Below are 18,282 nucleotides of genomic sequence, written 5' to 3'. Positions count from 1 at the left end.
GTCTATAATGTGTCCCCTGCCCTGCCTTCTGCCAATGAGAGAACTAGTATGTTTAGTCTGAAGAAAAGGGGATTCATAGGGGACATAACAGCAGTTTTCAAATATTTGAAAGGCTGCCATAAAGAAGGGCAAGAACAGCAATTCTCCCTGTTTCAGAAGGAAAGACAGACAGCAATGGGTTTAAACTGTAGCAAAGAGGAGGTTAGACGAGTATCTAGCTGGGGTCATCTAGATCCAGCACTCTTTCCTGCTTATGCAGGGGGTCGGACTTGATGATCTATTGAGGTCCCTTCCGACCCTAACATCTATGAATCTATGAATCAAAGCAGATTTAGATTAAAACTCTGGAAAAACCCTGCCAACTATAAGAACAGTGGGGCAATGGAATAAACTGTGCAGGGAAAAAAGATCTATTTCACTGGAGGGTTTTAAGAAGACGCAGCAAGGTAGGGATCTGTCAGAATATTTTAAGAATAGTGCACCCTGCATTTATTTAGCAGATTGAACTAGCTGACCCTTGGCTAGGGACAGACATTACATATAAACCAGTTTAAGTGATCAGAAACTGGTTTAAACCTGTAACAGAACAGGTGTTCAGTGCACATAAACCAGTTTGAAAATGGCTGAAATTGGTTTCAGATAAACCTGGTTGAATGTAGTATCAGACTTAACTGATTTGGGTCAAACCAGTGTATGCAATGTCTGTCCCAGACCCCTTCCTGGTTTAACTTAATCTAGAGTCCCCCAGCATCCCAGATGCTTTGCAGGGCTGTCTGCTGGAGTAGAGCAGGTTTGGTCCCACCCTTCTCTTTCCTAGCCAGAGCACTATCACTGCTCCAGCTGGCTGAGGGACTGCAGCGGCTGCGAAGTTTTCCAGTAGCCCAACTGGCTACTCAAGCAGGGATCCCCCCGCCCCTCTCCCATGGCAGTGACCCCAGTGCAGGGACCTGGCACCTGGGCATGCCCCTCCCCCCCATGCTAGCTAATGTGGAGAGGTGTCTGTGTGGGTCTCCAATTTCACTGGAACAAAGGGCAGACAGCTAGTGGTTTGCAAATGCAAATGCACTCTGCAGATAAGAAGAGCTTGAAACTAGTGAGAGAGATGTTTTATTTTTAGGGCTTGATGGGCCAATAAACTTTGTTCTGACAAGCAACCTGCTGGTTGCAATCTGTCAGTCTTCCAGAGGGGACAGAGAAAGGTGTTAGAAATGACCTGGTTTGCAGACAGCCTGAAGAAGCAGGGAGATGGAGATTGAAAAGCTCAGTATCAACAGATGCAGGGTCTAGCAACACTTCTGCCCCTTGAGCAGCCAGTGGGGAAAAGCCTGGGACAGTGCAGGCAGGCATCAAAGCATCCTACTGAGGCCTAACAAAGCCCTTCCCCCCCACTCCCCCAACCCTTTAGCTCAGCACTATGGAAGAGAAGGGAGGGCTGGTTTAGCGCTCTCAGCTTCTAGCCTTAGCCACTTGCATTTCTGGAATGAAAGGGGAATGTCTATCCACCTCCAAATCGGTTTAAGGTTTGTGGGTTAGACTAACATACAAAGATTGAATCAATTCAGACTCAGGCTTTTTGAATGTCTGTCCCTAGCCTCGAGGTTTCTTTCAATCCTATGATTCTGTTTGTACACCCTTCTCTGCCAAGCAAGTAGGTGATCTAAATTGTCTTTGGGAGGCACCTAAATCTCCCCATTCACAGTAGAGAAAACATAGTTACCTAATCCTGTCAAATTGAGGTCAACCCATGGAGCAAGGTGCCTTCCTTTTTTGTGTTACAGCACCCAGCTGGAGGCATTTTACAGGTTGTTTAGAATCTGAGCTAATCAAAAGCTATTGATTCATATACCAGCTTCTTAAAAAATATGTTAAAATGAACTATCATGCTCATGTACCACAGTTTGGGAAGCCCTGGATAATTCTGATTTGATAATCGGACTTAGGCTTCTAAATCAATTAAACATTTTTTTAAATGTCACCCTCTGCTCAACTTCCTTTCTCAAACATTTTGCTTGTTCTTTCTGTTCATACTGTCAGCTCTTCAGAGTGGGGACTTCTCCCCTGTCTAATCTGGGGAAGGGGTTTTTGATAAAAATGACCATTAGCTAAAATAATATCATTTGAAATGATTGGGAGAGATACTAGACAAGCTTTTATGCTTAAAATGCCCCTCACCAGGAACATCTCTCCAAACCCATCTCTCTTTAGTTGGTTCTCTCCCAATTTCTCTTCAGCTGATTCAATAAAGCAAGCAAGTGTTGCTTCTTGCATATTCCTTGGACTACCACAGCAATAACACCTCTAGAAATGACCACATTTTTAAAGTACCATTTATTATTCAGTTTTGACAGTGTCTATCACCTTCAAAATGGTGTTGATTGGTGATGGTCTTTTACAGTACTGAAATTCACCATGTCCCTATTACATTTCTTCATTCATGACATACCAAGTTTGAATTTTTTTTAGGACAGGCTTTTTTTTTGTTACACAGGTACAAAGATGCATCTAAGGGCACTTGTACATATGATACCATTACCATATGAACATGATGAAAATGTCACTTTGTTTGGTTTAATGGTATCACACTGTCCACGTGTAAGAGTTTTGGGGGTTTTAAATTAATTTGCATCATTGCAAACTACGTTACATCCCCATGTAGTTTAGTTCACAATGATGCATTGCATCTATTAGTCAACTCGCCCATTGGCCGTGGGAGAGACAGGCAGAAAAAAGGATCCCGTGGAAGGCAGAAGCAGTGAGGGGCCTGATTTTTTTTTCCCAAAGGAACCTGCCTGCCTCTTTCATGGCTGGGGGGTGCTGCCCCAGCTCAGGGTCAGGAAAAAGTTGAATATGGTCAGATCTGCCCACTAGCAGGCTACCCGGGTGGTTCCAGGGGGTGTTGCCACCATGGAGGGAAGGACTGGGGTCCCCTGCAGCTCAGGGACCACTCAGCCCACCAGCAGCTCAGCCCTCAGCCGCAGGTAGGCTCCACTGGGGAAAAAAAAAAGGATTGAGCCCCTTTTTGTAATAGTGACAGAAAAATAAAATCCCACAGTTTCAATTAAAAATCCACCATTTCAATTTAGGGGGCAAGGAATGCAATCCTAAGGACTAACCCACTGTCATGTGTACAAGCACTCTAATAACTTTCAAGAAGATGAAAAAAGGCTTTCAATGTATCTCAGGAACGAAGTATGTGTTTATACAGAATAATTCACTACCATGAAGAGGTACACAAATTATCACGGTGTTCCATCCTGCATTAGCACAGGGTGAATTAAGCTGGGTGGAACATTGTATTAATATGTCTATACCACTTCTGGTACACAAGGCAGCTCAGGTATCTCCGTATGGCACTGCACCATGTAAACATTCCTTAACTGCTAAATAGAGTTTAAAATTGTGTTAATTACAACATGTTAAAAAACAGGATTTAGAACAAGAACAACAACAACAAAGATCTTATTTTGCCTTCTAGACAAGGTTGGGCCTGTGGGTTTGTACATGCCTAGGGGTCATGAAACCCCAAGATACCATTACACTCTACAAATAATATTAGTAGCGGTCTAAATAGCCAAAAGAACTAGAAAGGATTGCATTGACTTTGTGATATGTTTCTAAAGACACACACAATAGAATATGGAAAAACAACATTAATGCAACATTATATTTGAGATTTTAATCAGACTGAAGACAGACAATTCTAGTTATGATTCTAAAATCAATTATTCTACACTCTTGTACAGACTTTTTTATCATTAAATGAATATAGACCCAGACAACATGGTTCACTGTTTGGCAAATTGTACAATACAATGCAAAGAAATTGCATTCTTTTCTCAAAGTGCAGATGCATATATATCATATTCTGAATTATTTCACAGAAGCTCTATAGTCATGTAATGAAATCCCTGCTGTGTTACACACAAGTTCATATAAATGACCAGAGTTCAGGTTTCTGTGAGATCTGTATCTCTGATTGTTTCACTTCTTTATGTGATTTAAATCTCAACTTGAATGCTGCTTTAAAAGAGTTTATTTGTATATAAGTATATTGATGCACTCGATGTAATCTATGCCATTTTCTAGTTGCTAATATAAAGTTTGTATGTTTCAGTACTATATCAGATCACTCACTTAGGTTAAGTGATAGACAGAATGACCAATTGTCTTAATTGAATTATTAAGTGGTCATATATAACCAGTTTGTGAAGCAGTAATCTTACTTGAGGAAGGCTTCCTTCTCTTTTTCTTCTCATCCACCTGAACTTCCAAGCAGCACATTTCACGAGACTATAAATAGAGAGGAACACCATAACTCAGGATGGGGAATAGCATGTATTTAGGTCCCATTTCCCACCCTGGTCTATCACAGTGGATATGTAGATTGACTGCTATGCAGGTGACATGCCCAACCCCTAGGAAAAATGAATTCCTGAGATGGCTGAGCAAGGCAAAGCAATTATGGATTAAGGACTCCATGGGGAGTTTTAGCAGTCATCAACTGTAACAAGGCAGGTTGTGACAAAGTACAGAGTTTCTAGCTTAGAAACTATAAGGTTAGGCAAACTTACAGTTTTTTCTTATTATTATACTAGCAGGGATGGAAAGGATAAAATGAATGGGAGAAAAAGCAAGAACAGATGTCATTGCTGGAAGACTTTTTGTGTGAAGTGTTAGAAATGTGTAAGTGCTGGTAATGTTAGGGAATAGCCTAGGAGTAATTCCTGTGGGAAAGCCCATAATTTGCCCAGTCCCATCCTCTGATACTGTATAAAATTATGCAGTATTGTTGCCCAGGAAGAAGCTAATACCTACATAATATCACTCTGTCTTCCTTGAGGAAATGGGGTAAGAGAACCAGCTGTAAGGAGAGTCATAACCAAATCGCTTCCAAGTTTTGCTTCTGCAATATTGGAAGAATGCTAGTTTTGGGCACCTCACAGCTATTCAAGTCATAGTCCTCATCATGCATGATACAAAGGAGGAAATAATGTGAAGCAGATGACTAAAAGTAGAATCACATGAGTTCAGTCTCAGATCCTCTTAGCACTAAAGTATGTTGCTCTGCTGACTTTGGGCCAGCTCAGCCTCTCTTGCTCCACCTATGTTGGAGGTATTGCTACAGAAAATGGAAGATCACAGAACACAGAAGTTACCACTAGTACTCCATTGGTGACAATGGTTTCAAGTGGGCCAAGCCTAGAAAACACAAGAAAAAAAAATTAATTACTCATACAGCATAATTTTATGGGTCACACTTTTCATTTTTATCTTGCTTATCTTAGTATCTTGGTTAACCTTAGAAGTGTTGGGTCTGAAAGGAATAATTCTAAAAGACCTGTTTCCCAATACGGCTTTGTCAAGGCACAACCACTAAAGCACCTGCTATTTATGTCCTGGAGTACAGCTAACAGAAAATTCTCACAGAATCAAACCAAGTAGTTTCCTAATATTTGCCATGGTGTGATTCTACATAGGTTCATTGGGTCAAAATTAGAAATTTGAAGCCAGGGTTCCAGATGAAAAATGGATACATTAATCGAAAATATCATTATACCACGAAGAAGAAAGAATTCTTCTAAAGAGAAATTAGGAAACTAAATTATGATTCAACTATCCCACTAATTATGTTGTGCTGACTCTCCAACTAATCATGCCATAGTGAGTTCTCAGCACTGGAAAGAAAACCCTCTAACTTTTGACTGTTCTTCTCTATGAAATTCTCTCGTCTGTTAATGAGACAGACTACAACATTCTGGAAGAGTAAGTTTGCCATAAATCTCATTAGAAATCAGGTTTTTTTATCAGTAGTGCCAAAGAATGGTGCATTCCAGACTACTTAGATACATTCTTTTATTACTCTCTGAACTGTTGCTTCTGTTGCAGATTCTGCACTATTTAACATTTACTCACATCTGGTCCAATGTAAATTCCACCTCTAGTTCTTCCTTCCCCTGAAAAAAGGAAAAGAAAGACATTTAAAAAGAAAGGAAATATAGGTGGTTACTACTATACCACTGATTCTCAGATGGTGGCTTATACTTTATAGATGATCCACAGATTTCAGGGGTGTAGGTTGTAGCCGTGTTGGTCTAAGGACATAGGCAGACATAGTTCTTTTACCCAAATAGCCTTGTCTGTGGTGATCCACAGAATATTTAGTTGTAGTCCATGGAGAACTGGTACCAGTTTCTATTTGTTTCCAGCTGCTTTTATGCAAGTATCAAGGCTCTTTAGGGATCTGAAGATCCTGGATGACAGTAAGCTACTAACAAAGAAAAGGAACTGGTGTGTCAGCCTCTACTGGGAACAACTGTTGCATAGTAGAAGGAAACAAAACAAAATGCTCTCACAGATCAGTGCTACTGGTAGAACTTTGGGCCAGCTCACCCCCTCCCCCCCCCCAGTGGAAGAGAAAAGAGGGGCTGTCAGTGGCACTGAAGCTTTCCAACAAGAGGCTATTCTGGGCAGGCAGGGAAGAGGATAACTAGACAACTAAACAATTTGAGCAAGAGAGCAGTGGAAAACGAAAACCAGTTGCTCAGCAGCATCCTCTGGGCACTAGAGTAGAAGGAAAATCTGGCATAAGGGCAGCACATACAGGACTGTAAAAGAGTGGTATTGGGGGTGCATTCACATGTGCCTTAACGTGACATTATTACTGCGCATTAAGTTTAGTACCTGTAATAATAGGTACTAACTCAATGTACAGTAGCGCCAGTGCATGGTTTTTTAGTGATGCTAATGTGCAGTAGACTAATTGTACTGTACATTAGCAGCTTTTGCTGCTAATGTGCAGTAGAATTAGTCTACTACACATTTAGAGTTTTGGGTAGACATGCCCAGGTAGTAGAAAATCATGTGCAGAGGAATGGGAAGGAAAGCTGGGATGTGAGAAGATGAATTGGAGAGAAGGATACTACATGGTTAATATATACTTTTGAAGGAGACAAAATACTGTTATCACATTAAAAATAGCTAGAATTACCTAAAGGACGTGTCTACATGTGCATTTAAGTGTGCCTAAATTTAATGCGCATTAGCTTAATGTGAATTAAGCGGGTTTAGGCAGGCATCTACACCTGCAGGCATTAAAGCGCATTAACGCTGTGTCTGGACTGACTTGGGACTAAAGTTAGTCCCAAGTCAGCCGACACACAGCGGTAATACGCTTTAACTCATGTACACATTCGTTAATGTGCTTTAACTATTCACCCCTAAATTTGCCGGTATCAAATTTAGGTGCAAATAGCCTGAAATTGCCATTTTTAATGTGCATTAGGAGCATGCATGTGTAGACATGTATGCCCTTAATATGCATTAACTTAGGCTAATGCAATTTAAAACATCATGTGTAGAGGCGCCCAGATTCTATTACCATACTTTTGGATGTGAGCAAGTGTTGTAGTCATCACAGGCATTCTGTGTGGCTAATAGGATCACCATTAGGATATTAGAAGGCAAAGCCATCTCTCTGTTCAGATTTGCAAAAATTGAGAGCCCCTGAATTATGGGATGATTCTTCTCTTTTGAAATGACTTCCCCTGATGACTATAAACCTGACCTAAGTAGACAGGGAGCTTCTGCCCATTTATCTTCAATTTCTGATACGGACACAATTTATTGCTTCTCTTCAATGTTTTAAAAATGTACTTGCAACACAGTTTCTGCTTTCACTATGAGTCTTGAAGACCTACGTTCTTGTTATTTTGACCACCCTAGAGGATGTTAAAAGCACAACAGAGATTCTTCACATGTATGCACAGAAGTTATTCCCATCCTTCCTAGCCCATACTGTTTATCTTAGAACATATACCCCCAATGCTCACAAACACTGGGTAGATATCTTGTTCCTAAACTTCACTGTTGATTGTCCCTCCTCTCCAGCCACATATTGCAATGCAATTTATCATTTAGAAGGTGATTGTAAAATACAGGTCCCAGTTTTCAAAATACCACTTTCCATGTTTGTATTTGCATTCTAAATGGAAATTTATGTGCCCGGTTATCAATGTAACTGACTAATCGTGTGATTTAGAAATGTTGTTTAGGGAATCATGCTTGAAAACTGGTGCGACAACATATATCATTAGTCAGCTATTTTTATGCTAGGTTATCACACTGTCTGTTCCAGATTGCAGAGCTATTATTCCATAATTGCTGGATTAGTGACAACAAGTTCTAACAATGAACCACATGTGAAATCCACTTGCGTGGGTAATCTATGCTAAGCTTTACCTGTAGCAAACAGACTCACGTAGGAAACTCATGTAGTAAACAGACAGCTCTGTCAAGAGCATCCAGCATTTACTGCCCTCTATTGCCAAAATGCTCTCCAAATGCTCTGAGACCAAATCCCATTGGTAAAAGATTTACAAGGCTTGAGAAAGAGACAATATTCCCCATTGTATGGTTGGACAATTAAATATACAGGAAGGAAGGCAGAAATGGCTTCCTATCAACATTTTAGGCAGTGAACCAGGCAAACATGCAGTGTGAAAGAATAGGTCAGGTGGAAGAAAGCCAAATTCATGGGAGTGGGAAAAAATATGGGGCAAAAGGAAGGTCAGCTGAACCTGCTCAGTCTGTTCACCCAAATCTTCTGTTATTTCAGACTCACCTGTGTGTCAAACTTAAAGTACATGAGGACTGGTTCTCCAAATGGAAGTTTGGCCACATCGAAGTGCACAGTGAAGAGATGGTCATCTTGAGTAACAACATCATCATCATAGATAGCCAGCTCCAACACATTCTACAAAGATATGTGGAAGATCTTTGAATTTCTGTATTTTAGGTTGAAGAGTCCAGAAAACAGGGAATCCTGAGGATAGCCTGTACTTGGTTTGTGGAAAGAGAAGGGGAGCAACGACAAAGGAGAAGAGAGGGAAATAACGTGCGTGTTTGTAGAAGAAAGAATGGGAAAACGTTGCATCTCACCTTGAAACAAAACATCCTAAACAATATGTTCTTAATTCACAGAATGCTGTGTTTCCTCAGTCTACAGATATATATCTGGCTGAATTATACACTTGGCTTTTGTAGCATGGACCAAGATGCCATACTTCTGTGTTGATCTGAGTAGGACATCTGTCATTTCACAACCTTCTGCATATTTTCCTGCCAACCAGGAATAATACCTACAGCCTTTGTATGTGAGAAGAAGCTGGCAAAAGATTTCTAGATTACAGATAGCAGAAAGTTCTGTTTCTTAGGTCCCTGTTACATGTTGCACTTTGAGGTGCTCAAATGTTGGTTGGTGTTAGTGCTAGCTGGAGTTTGCAGCAACCACACCTTAAGGCTAAAAACTTTATCTGACTGTTCCCAACCTACACAGCTGTGACTTGCCACTACAGGGCTGGTGAGCAGAAACCTGACTAGAAGCTACAGCTGTGAGTTGCCACTACAGGGCTGGTGAACCAGGACAGGTTTCTATCTCTGCTTTGGCCTGGGGGCGGAGGGGAGGGGGAGGGGCAGTGTGGGAGATGGGAGGAGGGGAGGAACATGAAGCTAAGAGGCTGAGAGTTAATGGGATGGAGGTGGGTAATGAAATGGGAGGTGGAAAGGAAATGACCAGGGGGGAAGGGTGGTGAACTGAAGGAAGTCAGCCACTGAAGGATAAAATAAAAAGTAAAAAGAAAAAAAATGTAAAAGTAAATAAAGAGGAAGTAAATTAAGTAAGGTCTCATGTTTTAATAAACTGCAATTTCAGATTGGGGTTTGGGTGGTGCTGGTCATGCTTCACAGGGTGTCTGGGAGGTGGGAGTGGTGAGGGAAGGTGCTTTTGGGGGAGCTACTGCCCCTGCCCCAGGAAGGAAGCCCCAGCACATGGGGATTCAACCTGGCTCCTACTTTATTCACCACCCTAGACCCCACTGTTGGACCTGTCCATGCCCTGCAACCTGGCTAGCTTGCATATGATCTGCAGAATGTTTGCACTGGGTTGCACTCCTGGAAGTGGGGAGGTCAGACCCCTGGAGGTGAGAAGGGGAGTTGGCTTATGCCAGAACTGCTCCTGGGCAGTAGAGTTCAGGGAGTAGAACATTTGTCAATGTAGAACAGGAGGATTGGGGAGGGAACACTGCATCCTGGGATGCTGGAGGACTGCAACTTGGGCAGCTCATCTGTGGGGAGCAGTCACAAAGTAATGGAATACAAGCTGGGTAAAATGGATCACAGATAAACCTGCCCTGGAGTGCCATGACTATAAGTCACCTAAAATGTGATCAAATTAGTTTCAGGTGTCAATGTGTGGACAATCCAGGGGTTAAGAGTTCCAGGACCTGCCTAAAATTAATGTGTAACAAGACCCTTACCTTGACCTGACTCTGAATCCTGTAATAGAAAGTTTCATTCCAGACGGGGTCTTTGCAGTTCTTGATTGTTTTAGTACGAGCCTTTTCTAATGAAGCGGTTGGCAGCCAAAGGCTTACATAGCAGTCAGTTTCACTTACTGTAGATAAAAATAAAAAATACATACAAAGTGTAAATGTCTTTAGAAGAATTAACTCATTAAACAGTGCTATAGACATACAAAAAACTAGACCTCTTGGTTCCAAACTGATACCTTTTATTAGACCAACTGGAAAATGGCAAGAAAATTGTCCTTTTTTGCAAGCTTTCAGGAATCAAAGGCCCTTCGTCAGGCTCTGGGAAAAGTGTAGATGGTACAAGATGGTAAATAGTCCCCATAGGTCAGAAATAAGCTTTCGGGAATCAAAGTTCCTAATTCTACCTGATCAACACAGCAAAGACCTACTCAACACAGTTCACAAAGACACTCTCATGGACCCAGAGGGACAGACTTCTGTCTTCAGCTCCCTCTGTGCAAAAATGAATTTTATTTCCGACCTATGGGGACTTTTTACCATCTTGTACCATCTACACTTTTCCCAGAGCCTGACAAAGGGACTTTGATTCCTGAAAGCTTGCAGAAAAGGACAATTTTCTTGCCATTTTCCAGTTGGTCTAATAAAAGGTATCATTTTGGAACCAAGAGTTCTAGTTTTGTTGTATGTCTTTTTGTCTCAGACTAACACGGCTACCAAGTACACCCCTTAAACAGTGCTAATTTTTGTTTTTAGAAAGACAAAGAAACTATGGTTTATGTTTTCATTTCATTTTTTTTCATATCTTTCCAACACAAACTGCCAAACCCAGATTATATGTATGGGGAAGAAAGAAGAAGACTTAATTCTTCCTCATATAAATGCAATAATAGATAAAATGAACATAATTAATTCATGGAAGGGGACATTTCCTCTTTAATATAACTAACAGGTAATTTTTTATGAAGTTCTTTTTAAGTTTTATTTGTAAAAATTAAAAAAATATTTAAAATGGCCTATCGGGGGGGTGGGGGGTGGGGGTGGAAAACTTAGCTATATGGCTCCCTACTCTATGAGATGGAGTATCAGCTTGCATATTGTATATTCTTTAGACTAAGGGCCACCTTCACCCTGATTAAGCAGGGCAGCTTCAGTGAAGTAGAATATCTTGCTAGGATTCTTAAGACACCATGGAGCAAATGGAATTATTTAGAGGTTAGCTACACTAGGAAGTTGGTTCACAATCTTTGGAGGGGGGAAGGCGTGGAGGGTGGAATGAGAGAGAGGAGACATGGTAGGCAAAGGTGTGAATTTACAGTGCACTAGTTATTTTGCATCAATTCTTAACCCTGCACTAAGTGTGAAGGAGTTCACGCCATTTTCAAAGTGAAGGCAAGGTGCACTAGGAGGGTTTTCACCAGAAACTTAGCAAAAAGGCTAGCGTACTATAAATTCACACATTTACCTACTGTGCTGTATTGTTCCCATGTAGCAGGGTTGCCAACTGTCAGTAAATTTACTGATTGCCAGTAAAAAATATGGCTAAAAATGGAGTCCATAAAAAAAAAAATGATAGCCATCAGTAAAAACACTAATCAGCCTCAGCTTGATTGAAGCTCCAACAGGCAGAACATAACAGCATCACCTGGTGTTGAAGTGCGAGTGAAGCACCCTGCAAGGATCATTTTCTCAGGCATGTACTGTTCCTGTTGCATCCTGGGCTGCCTGTAATGCTGCTGGGTTGCAGTTAGGCATCTTTGGGCTGGTGCTCAGCCCCGTGTGTCCTCTCTCACCTTCCACCCTTCTCTGTCCCACGCCCTTCCACCTGAGACATGCTGCTGCCTGTGACTACTCCAAGTACAGAGCTATGACAAATCTCTAGAACAGCAGAGATACTCACAGACATCTGTCCGATGGATATTCCTTGCTCTTATGATTCTAACAGTGAGCAAATAACAAGGAGACAAGCTTGTCTGCAGAATAGCAACATGCAAAAGACAAGGGTAAACAATAACATTAGAAGTAGTCAGGAAACAGAAAAAAATCTAACATATAAGCCAACTATTCAGTCAAGTTACTGCATAATGATAAAATGTTCAGTGAGTATATTTCTTTACTAATCATCTGTACCGCATTGTAGACTGAAATTCTTCCTTCTAGTTCAGTGGTTCCCAAGCTTTTCAGATTCGAGGCACCCCTCATTAGACAGCCTTTCATAACTTTTGTAAATTAAGTGGCACTCTACTTCAAAAGCTAATTTTTTGTATTATAGTGCTTACCTCCTTTCAGAGTAGTGGATCCACCAAGCAGGGAAAGCCTGAGCCTTTATCTGCTTATCTCCTCACATTTCCTGTGGCACCCTTCAAAGGATCTTGCAGCACCCTAGAATGCCCTACCACCCTGGTTGAAAATCACTGTTTTAGTTAAAACTATATGATATGAGATATAGATGTGGGGTTTTCTGTTTCAGGAAGATGGGCATGTCTACACCTTGCCAGGTAGAGATACCAAGTTAGCTTGGGTGCAGGGAATCAGTATAGCCACATTAGCACAGCCAGTTAGTAGGGCTGTGTGAGGCTTCAGATCGTGCTTTGGATCCGGGGCTACTTCAGACACTTCGGCCTCCCACTGCCAGAGGAAGAGCTGGAGCTGGAACCAGGGATGCTGAGTGCGCTGGCTCAAGCAATTCTGGGGACTGAGGGGGAATATGAGTTTGTGCTCCACACCCCTCAAGTTTCCCCTAGATCCAGGTCTCCTCTGGAAAGCAGCACCTCGGAGGAGGCTGGGGTTGTGGAGGCAAGTGGCTCAGCTAAGGCAGCTCTGCCTGCTGTTGAGCCTCAGACTGCTGAGGAGTGGGAAAAGGCAGGATCCTCACCCTCAACCCTGAAGCAGAGGGAGTAGTGTAGTGTGGGAGCATTTTGAGGTGGCAGATGATCCCAGGTTTGCCATCTGCCAGCACTGCTGAAGGCACATGAGCTGTGGCAAGGACGTGAAACACTTCTCCACCACAGGAATGCTGCTGCATCTGAGGAGGCACCATCCCCTTGCCCTTCTTCCTGCTCAGCCTGGCACCACTGCGAGTGTGCTGAAAGGGAAGTTCCCCGCTTGCTCCAAAGCCCCCTTTCCCCACAAAGCAGAGGCAGGCCACCCTGGACCAGTGGGGGAAAGGTGGACAGAAAGGGGGACGCATTCCCAAGTTGAGCAAGATCACCCACAGCATTGGGGAGATGCTTGCTCTGGATAGCCAGCCCTTCTCCCTAGTTGAGCGGCCAGGGTTCAGGCGGTTCATAGCACTTCTGGCCCCATTTTACAAAGTGTCTGCATGCACCACCTTTAGCAGGGTGGTGGTGCCCTCCCTGTATGAGGCATGCAGGGAGTACTTGAGGGAGGAGCTGTGAAAGGCAGGGCCACAGGTAGCCTTACACTTTACCTCTGACATCTAGAGCAGCCAGGGTGGTGATCATGCCTACCTCTCCCTCACAGGGCACTGGTGCAATCAGTCAGGCTGTCAGTGGGCTCTACTGCAAGCTGAGGTGCTGGGTGAGTCCCATACAACAAGGGAGATCACGGGGGCCATGAGCTGCATGGTGCAGGGGTGGCTCATTGGGCAGGCCAAGCTCACCTGCAGGTTCATGGTCACCGACAATGGGGCCAATATGGTGAAGGCTGTCCATGATGCCAACTTTGTTGACATCCGCTGTGTGGCACACAGGCTCCGCCTAACAGTGAGGGATGTCTTGGAGGGGGACAGGGCTGCCGGTGACAGCACCACCACCACTACTGCTACAAGCCAGCTGATTTCAAAATGCAGGTGGTGGGCTACTTCCACCAGAGCATCAAGGGGGGCAAGATGCTGCAGGAGAAACAGGCAGAGCTGAGCATCGTGCAGCACAAAATCATGCGAGATGTGGAGACTCAGTGGAACTCCATATACCTGATGCTCAAAAGGCTGGTGGAACTACAGAAGGCCATCCATGAGATGGCCTTGCTTGGGGAGATTGGGATCAGTAGCCCCCTGAACAGAGCTGAGTGGGGTACCATCTCCCAGATCTTGGTGGTCCTCAAGCCCTTCCTCGAGGCCACGGAGACCCTTAACACTGGTGATGCCCTCCTCATCCAGGTGATCCCCCTAATGTGGGAACTGGAGAACCAAATGGAGAAGTTCCAGGGGATCAATGTTCCTGGGTGGGGCAGGCTGCTGTCATCAGACATGCAGGCACTGGTGAGGCAGCTGAAGGAGGGCATCAGGAGACGGCTCCCTTGCGGTCCAATATGGTCCACATGATGGCAGACAGGTGCGCCCCGAGGGTAAAGGGGAGCATGTTCACTGGCAGCCCCAAAACCCTTGATCACAGGATGCAGGTGCTGGTGAACAAAGTCAGGGAGGCTGAAGTGCAGAAGCGAGGGGATGTAGAAGAGGAGGATCCACTTCCCTGTGCCAGCACTCCCAGTACCAGCACCAGCACCAGCCAGTCTCCTCCATTCCAGCCACTGCCAATGTGGTCCATGGGCATGGCTTCAATGCTGGGGTCCAAATGCACCAGACCCCAGCCTTGGGCAGGTAGTGTCGAGGCTTCGGTGGCTACCTAGCTTGCTGAGGAGCCACTGGACTGTGACCCCTTGGCCTCCTGGGCAAACTGCAGCCAGATGTGGCTGGATCTGGCCACAGTTGCCCGGCAACACCTGTCCTGTCCATGGACCAATGTTCCAAGTGAAAGGGTGTTCAGCATTGCTGGGGATGTTGTGACACCCCACCTCACCTGCTTGGATCCTACATTGGTGGAGCAGCTGGTGTTCCTAAAGGTGAACCTCCTACTGCTAGGGTTCCTCAAGCTCCACCTGCAGACAGACTGAGTGCCACCCTCCTCATTCCATCTGCACCAACTTCCTTTTCTGAGATTTTTAAAAGCCAGTAATTCCCAGCTCTCAGCTGGAGGGGACACTAACTACCTCACCAGCCAGCAGGTGAAGAACATGTCCCTGCTGAGCTCATTCCCCTGGCAGGATGTATTTGGAGGTATGGGATTGGGGCTATGGGGAAGGAGGAGGCCCCAGGTCCTGGGCATGACTAAAACTGCACCCTGCCAGGGTAGGGATGCCTGGTGGGACTGCTGTTGGCATGGCAGCCCCGTAAATGCTAGGACCAATGATCCCCTGGTGAAAGGCAGGTAGGAGGTGCCATAACCTCCAGCTAATGCACACACACACAAAGTCCTGGCTGGGGAATGCCCAGACCTGTCACGTCTTTGACAGGCCTGATGCTTGCTGGTTGCAGTGTAGTTGTGAGGCTCCCAGTGAGCTCAGTTTAGCTGCCCGGGATGCCAGCTGGGTTGAAAACCCCTTTGTCTGGCTGAGGAAGTACCTGCAGTTGGTTTTGGATAGAAGGAGCAATCAAGACGCAAGTAAGAAAGCCAGTCAGTGAAAATGGAAATGGAGGCATCAGGGGGTGAAGGACAGGCTGGGGTGGGGCGTAGTGGGGGAAGGGGGATGTAGCAATGCAGGTAAAAGTGCAGAGGTGCCTGGGGTGTCAGATGTCCGGCAGGTCGCAGTGTGCCAGAATTCCACTGTGTATATTGAGTCCATGAGTTTCTGTACTTATTACATAGGAGGCTGATGAAGTGCAGTTCATAGGCCCAGCTCTGAAAAGTGGTTTGCATTGTAATTTGTTCCCTCTCAGGATCAGGCCTGAGAGACCGGAGACAGTGTAGTCATCTGTGTCACAAGTTTTGCCTGTCAGCAACTTGAGGTGCAGTTTCCCCCAAATCCCTGCACCTATCTTCTTGAAACTTGGCATGTTTCATGGCCTCACCAGGGGCTACCACCCCTGCAGTTTTCACCCCCCACCCCATGGTGTAACACATAGACGTGTGTCCCGGGGGCGATCAGATGAAAGAGCCCTGAATCACACCTTAGGGGCTCCGAGGGTGGGGACCATGCATGAGAGAAAAAAAAACACAAGAAAACTACTTATCTGTAACAGGGCCTGTGGCGCTGCAAGAGCAAAGAGGGGAACCCGCACAAGTTATAAGCCATGCATTTATACAGCTTAGGCCAGCCGGTGACGTCACTGGCAATCACCGGCTGGCAGGAATAAAAGGAATCACCGGTGGAGGCTGGGGCATGCAGGGAGGAGAGCCAGTGGCAGCTCTCTGCTCTGGCAGCAACTGGCCTAACTTAGGAGAGAGGAGAGCCAGCATAGGCTCTCTGCACCAACGATGGCTGGTGTGCCCTGGACGAAAGAGAGCTGGTGTAAGCTTTCTGCACCAACAATGCCTGGTATGCCTGGGAGGAAGGAGAGCCGGCAGAGGGTCTCTGCACTGGCAGAGGCTGGAGTCTACAGCGAGAAGGAGAGCCCAGAAGAGGGGCAGCGACAGACGTGGTAGCAGCTCGCAGCCCAGGCAGCGGCAGACCAGAGCCTGAAGGACCACGAGGCACTGGAAGCAGAATGCCACAGACAACATAGAGGGAGAGCAGTTTCTCAAGCCCCCACTTTTGGAGGGGTTGTGGTGGCGAGACAAATAACGCAAGTGAACTAAGTACCCTAGTGGGGAAAAAGTCTCGGTTAAGGGGAATAGAGCGCAGCATAGAGGCACCGGCAGGGCAACTTCCTTCCATTACTTTTTTTTCTGTTGTTGGCTTCTTCCAGCTTGAGGTAGCTCTGGGCAGGAAGAGGCCCAGCTTAGGCTAGCTAGTAGGTCAGTTGGACTGCTGTAGGAGAAAAATGCTCAGGACACAAGATCCAAGAGAGTGCTGGGGTCAAGGGCACAGCTGCGTTGGAGGAACAGCCGACTCAAGATCTAGGGACCCACCGAAGGTTGGTGTGAGGCTAGGGTGTAGGGGAGGTGGAGCCTATGGATGGCCGTCTAGCTGACTACCTACCACTGAGGAACCCCTGGCGGTTTACCCCTCCACTGAAATTACATCCAAAGTTGTGGCAGGAAACCACCTAGGCCACCTAGGTGATAGATATCTACCTCAGGGTCTACAAGAAACACTGGTACGGCTGTTACTGACTGCCCGCGCCAAGGCAGCACGTGAACAGCTGTTCGATATTAGGTGGGCACAGAATGACAGGAGTTTTGCTTTCAAGAATTTGGAGTGCAGTTTCCCCTAAACCCCTGAACATAACTTCTTGAAACTTGGCAGGCTTCATGCTCTCAGCAGAGGCTGCCACCCCTACAAGTTTCACTCATATTGGAGATAAAACAACAAAGTTATAGATATTTCATTGATCCCCCATTATAACCTATGGCCAGATCTCCAAGATGGCTCCAAAGCTTTGGAGCTACTTCAGCCAGATCAAAGAGGCTCCAGATCAGATTGCTGACATCTGAAGCAGCCAGATCCAAAGCCGGATTGAATACCTGCCTACTCGCACAGGCCTACCAATTAGCTTTGCTGAGCCCTGGGCTGTGTAGACATATACTCAAATATAAATGTGTGTAGTATAAGATTTGGGGCCAATTCATAAATTTAGATGTTTTAATGCATTTCGTAGGTGAGAAAAAGAAGAGTTATAGCAGGGGCAGGCAATGATTTCAGCTGGAGGGCTGCTTACTGAGTTTTGGCAAGGTGTCAAGGGCCACACTGGTAGCCCCATCCCTTCACAGGTGCCCTGTCCCTGGTCACCATCTTTGACCAGATGTCCCACCCCCTAACCCCTAACTTTTACTACCAGAAGTCCCTCCCCTTGCCCCCAGAAATACTCCTTTCAGCAAGGGGTTTTACCATCTCAAAACCAGAAAAATACCAAATTATATTCTAAAAATTAAATCTCTACAACATTCATTAATTTGATTTCAAAAAATATTTTTGTCCTGAATTAAATGCATTTGTGTAGTGTACATAAAGGTGATTGCACAACAGCTTAAAATGAAGTCTTACTCTTGTATATTTGTGGGGGGCATGGAGATAGGTTTGTGGTGAGGCTGTTAGGTGTGGGAATGTGGGGTGAGGG

General features: G+C 44.9%; 1 protein-coding gene across 1 annotated transcript in view; it reads right to left on the bottom strand.

Annotated features, from left to right (window-relative positions):
* Positions 1 to 18,282, bottom strand: part of LOC102571930 (cytosolic phospholipase A2 epsilon-like) — a 36,175-nt gene that overhangs the window by 14,619 nt on the left and 3,274 nt on the right. Inside the window, exons 3-8 of the mRNA XM_019496466.2 lie at positions 12,226 to 12,298; positions 10,314 to 10,450; positions 8,621 to 8,752; positions 5,914 to 5,954; positions 5,157 to 5,199; positions 4,224 to 4,290 (exon numbers count right to left, since the gene is read on the bottom strand). Coding sequence (XP_019352011.1) covers positions 4,224 to 4,290; positions 5,157 to 5,199; positions 5,914 to 5,954; positions 8,621 to 8,752; positions 10,314 to 10,450; positions 12,226 to 12,298 — 493 coding nt within the window. The remainder of the gene's footprint in view (positions 1 to 4,223; positions 4,291 to 5,156; positions 5,200 to 5,913; positions 5,955 to 8,620; positions 8,753 to 10,313; positions 10,451 to 12,225; positions 12,299 to 18,282) is intronic.

This window comes from Alligator mississippiensis, chromosome 2 (assembly GCF_030867095.1).
Source record: "Alligator mississippiensis isolate rAllMis1 chromosome 2, rAllMis1, whole genome shotgun sequence".
Classification (NCBI taxonomy): Eukaryota; Metazoa; Chordata; order Crocodylia; family Alligatoridae; genus Alligator; species Alligator mississippiensis.
Note: the sequence above shows the minus strand (reverse complement) of the source record. Positions and strands in the feature narration are given on the sequence as shown.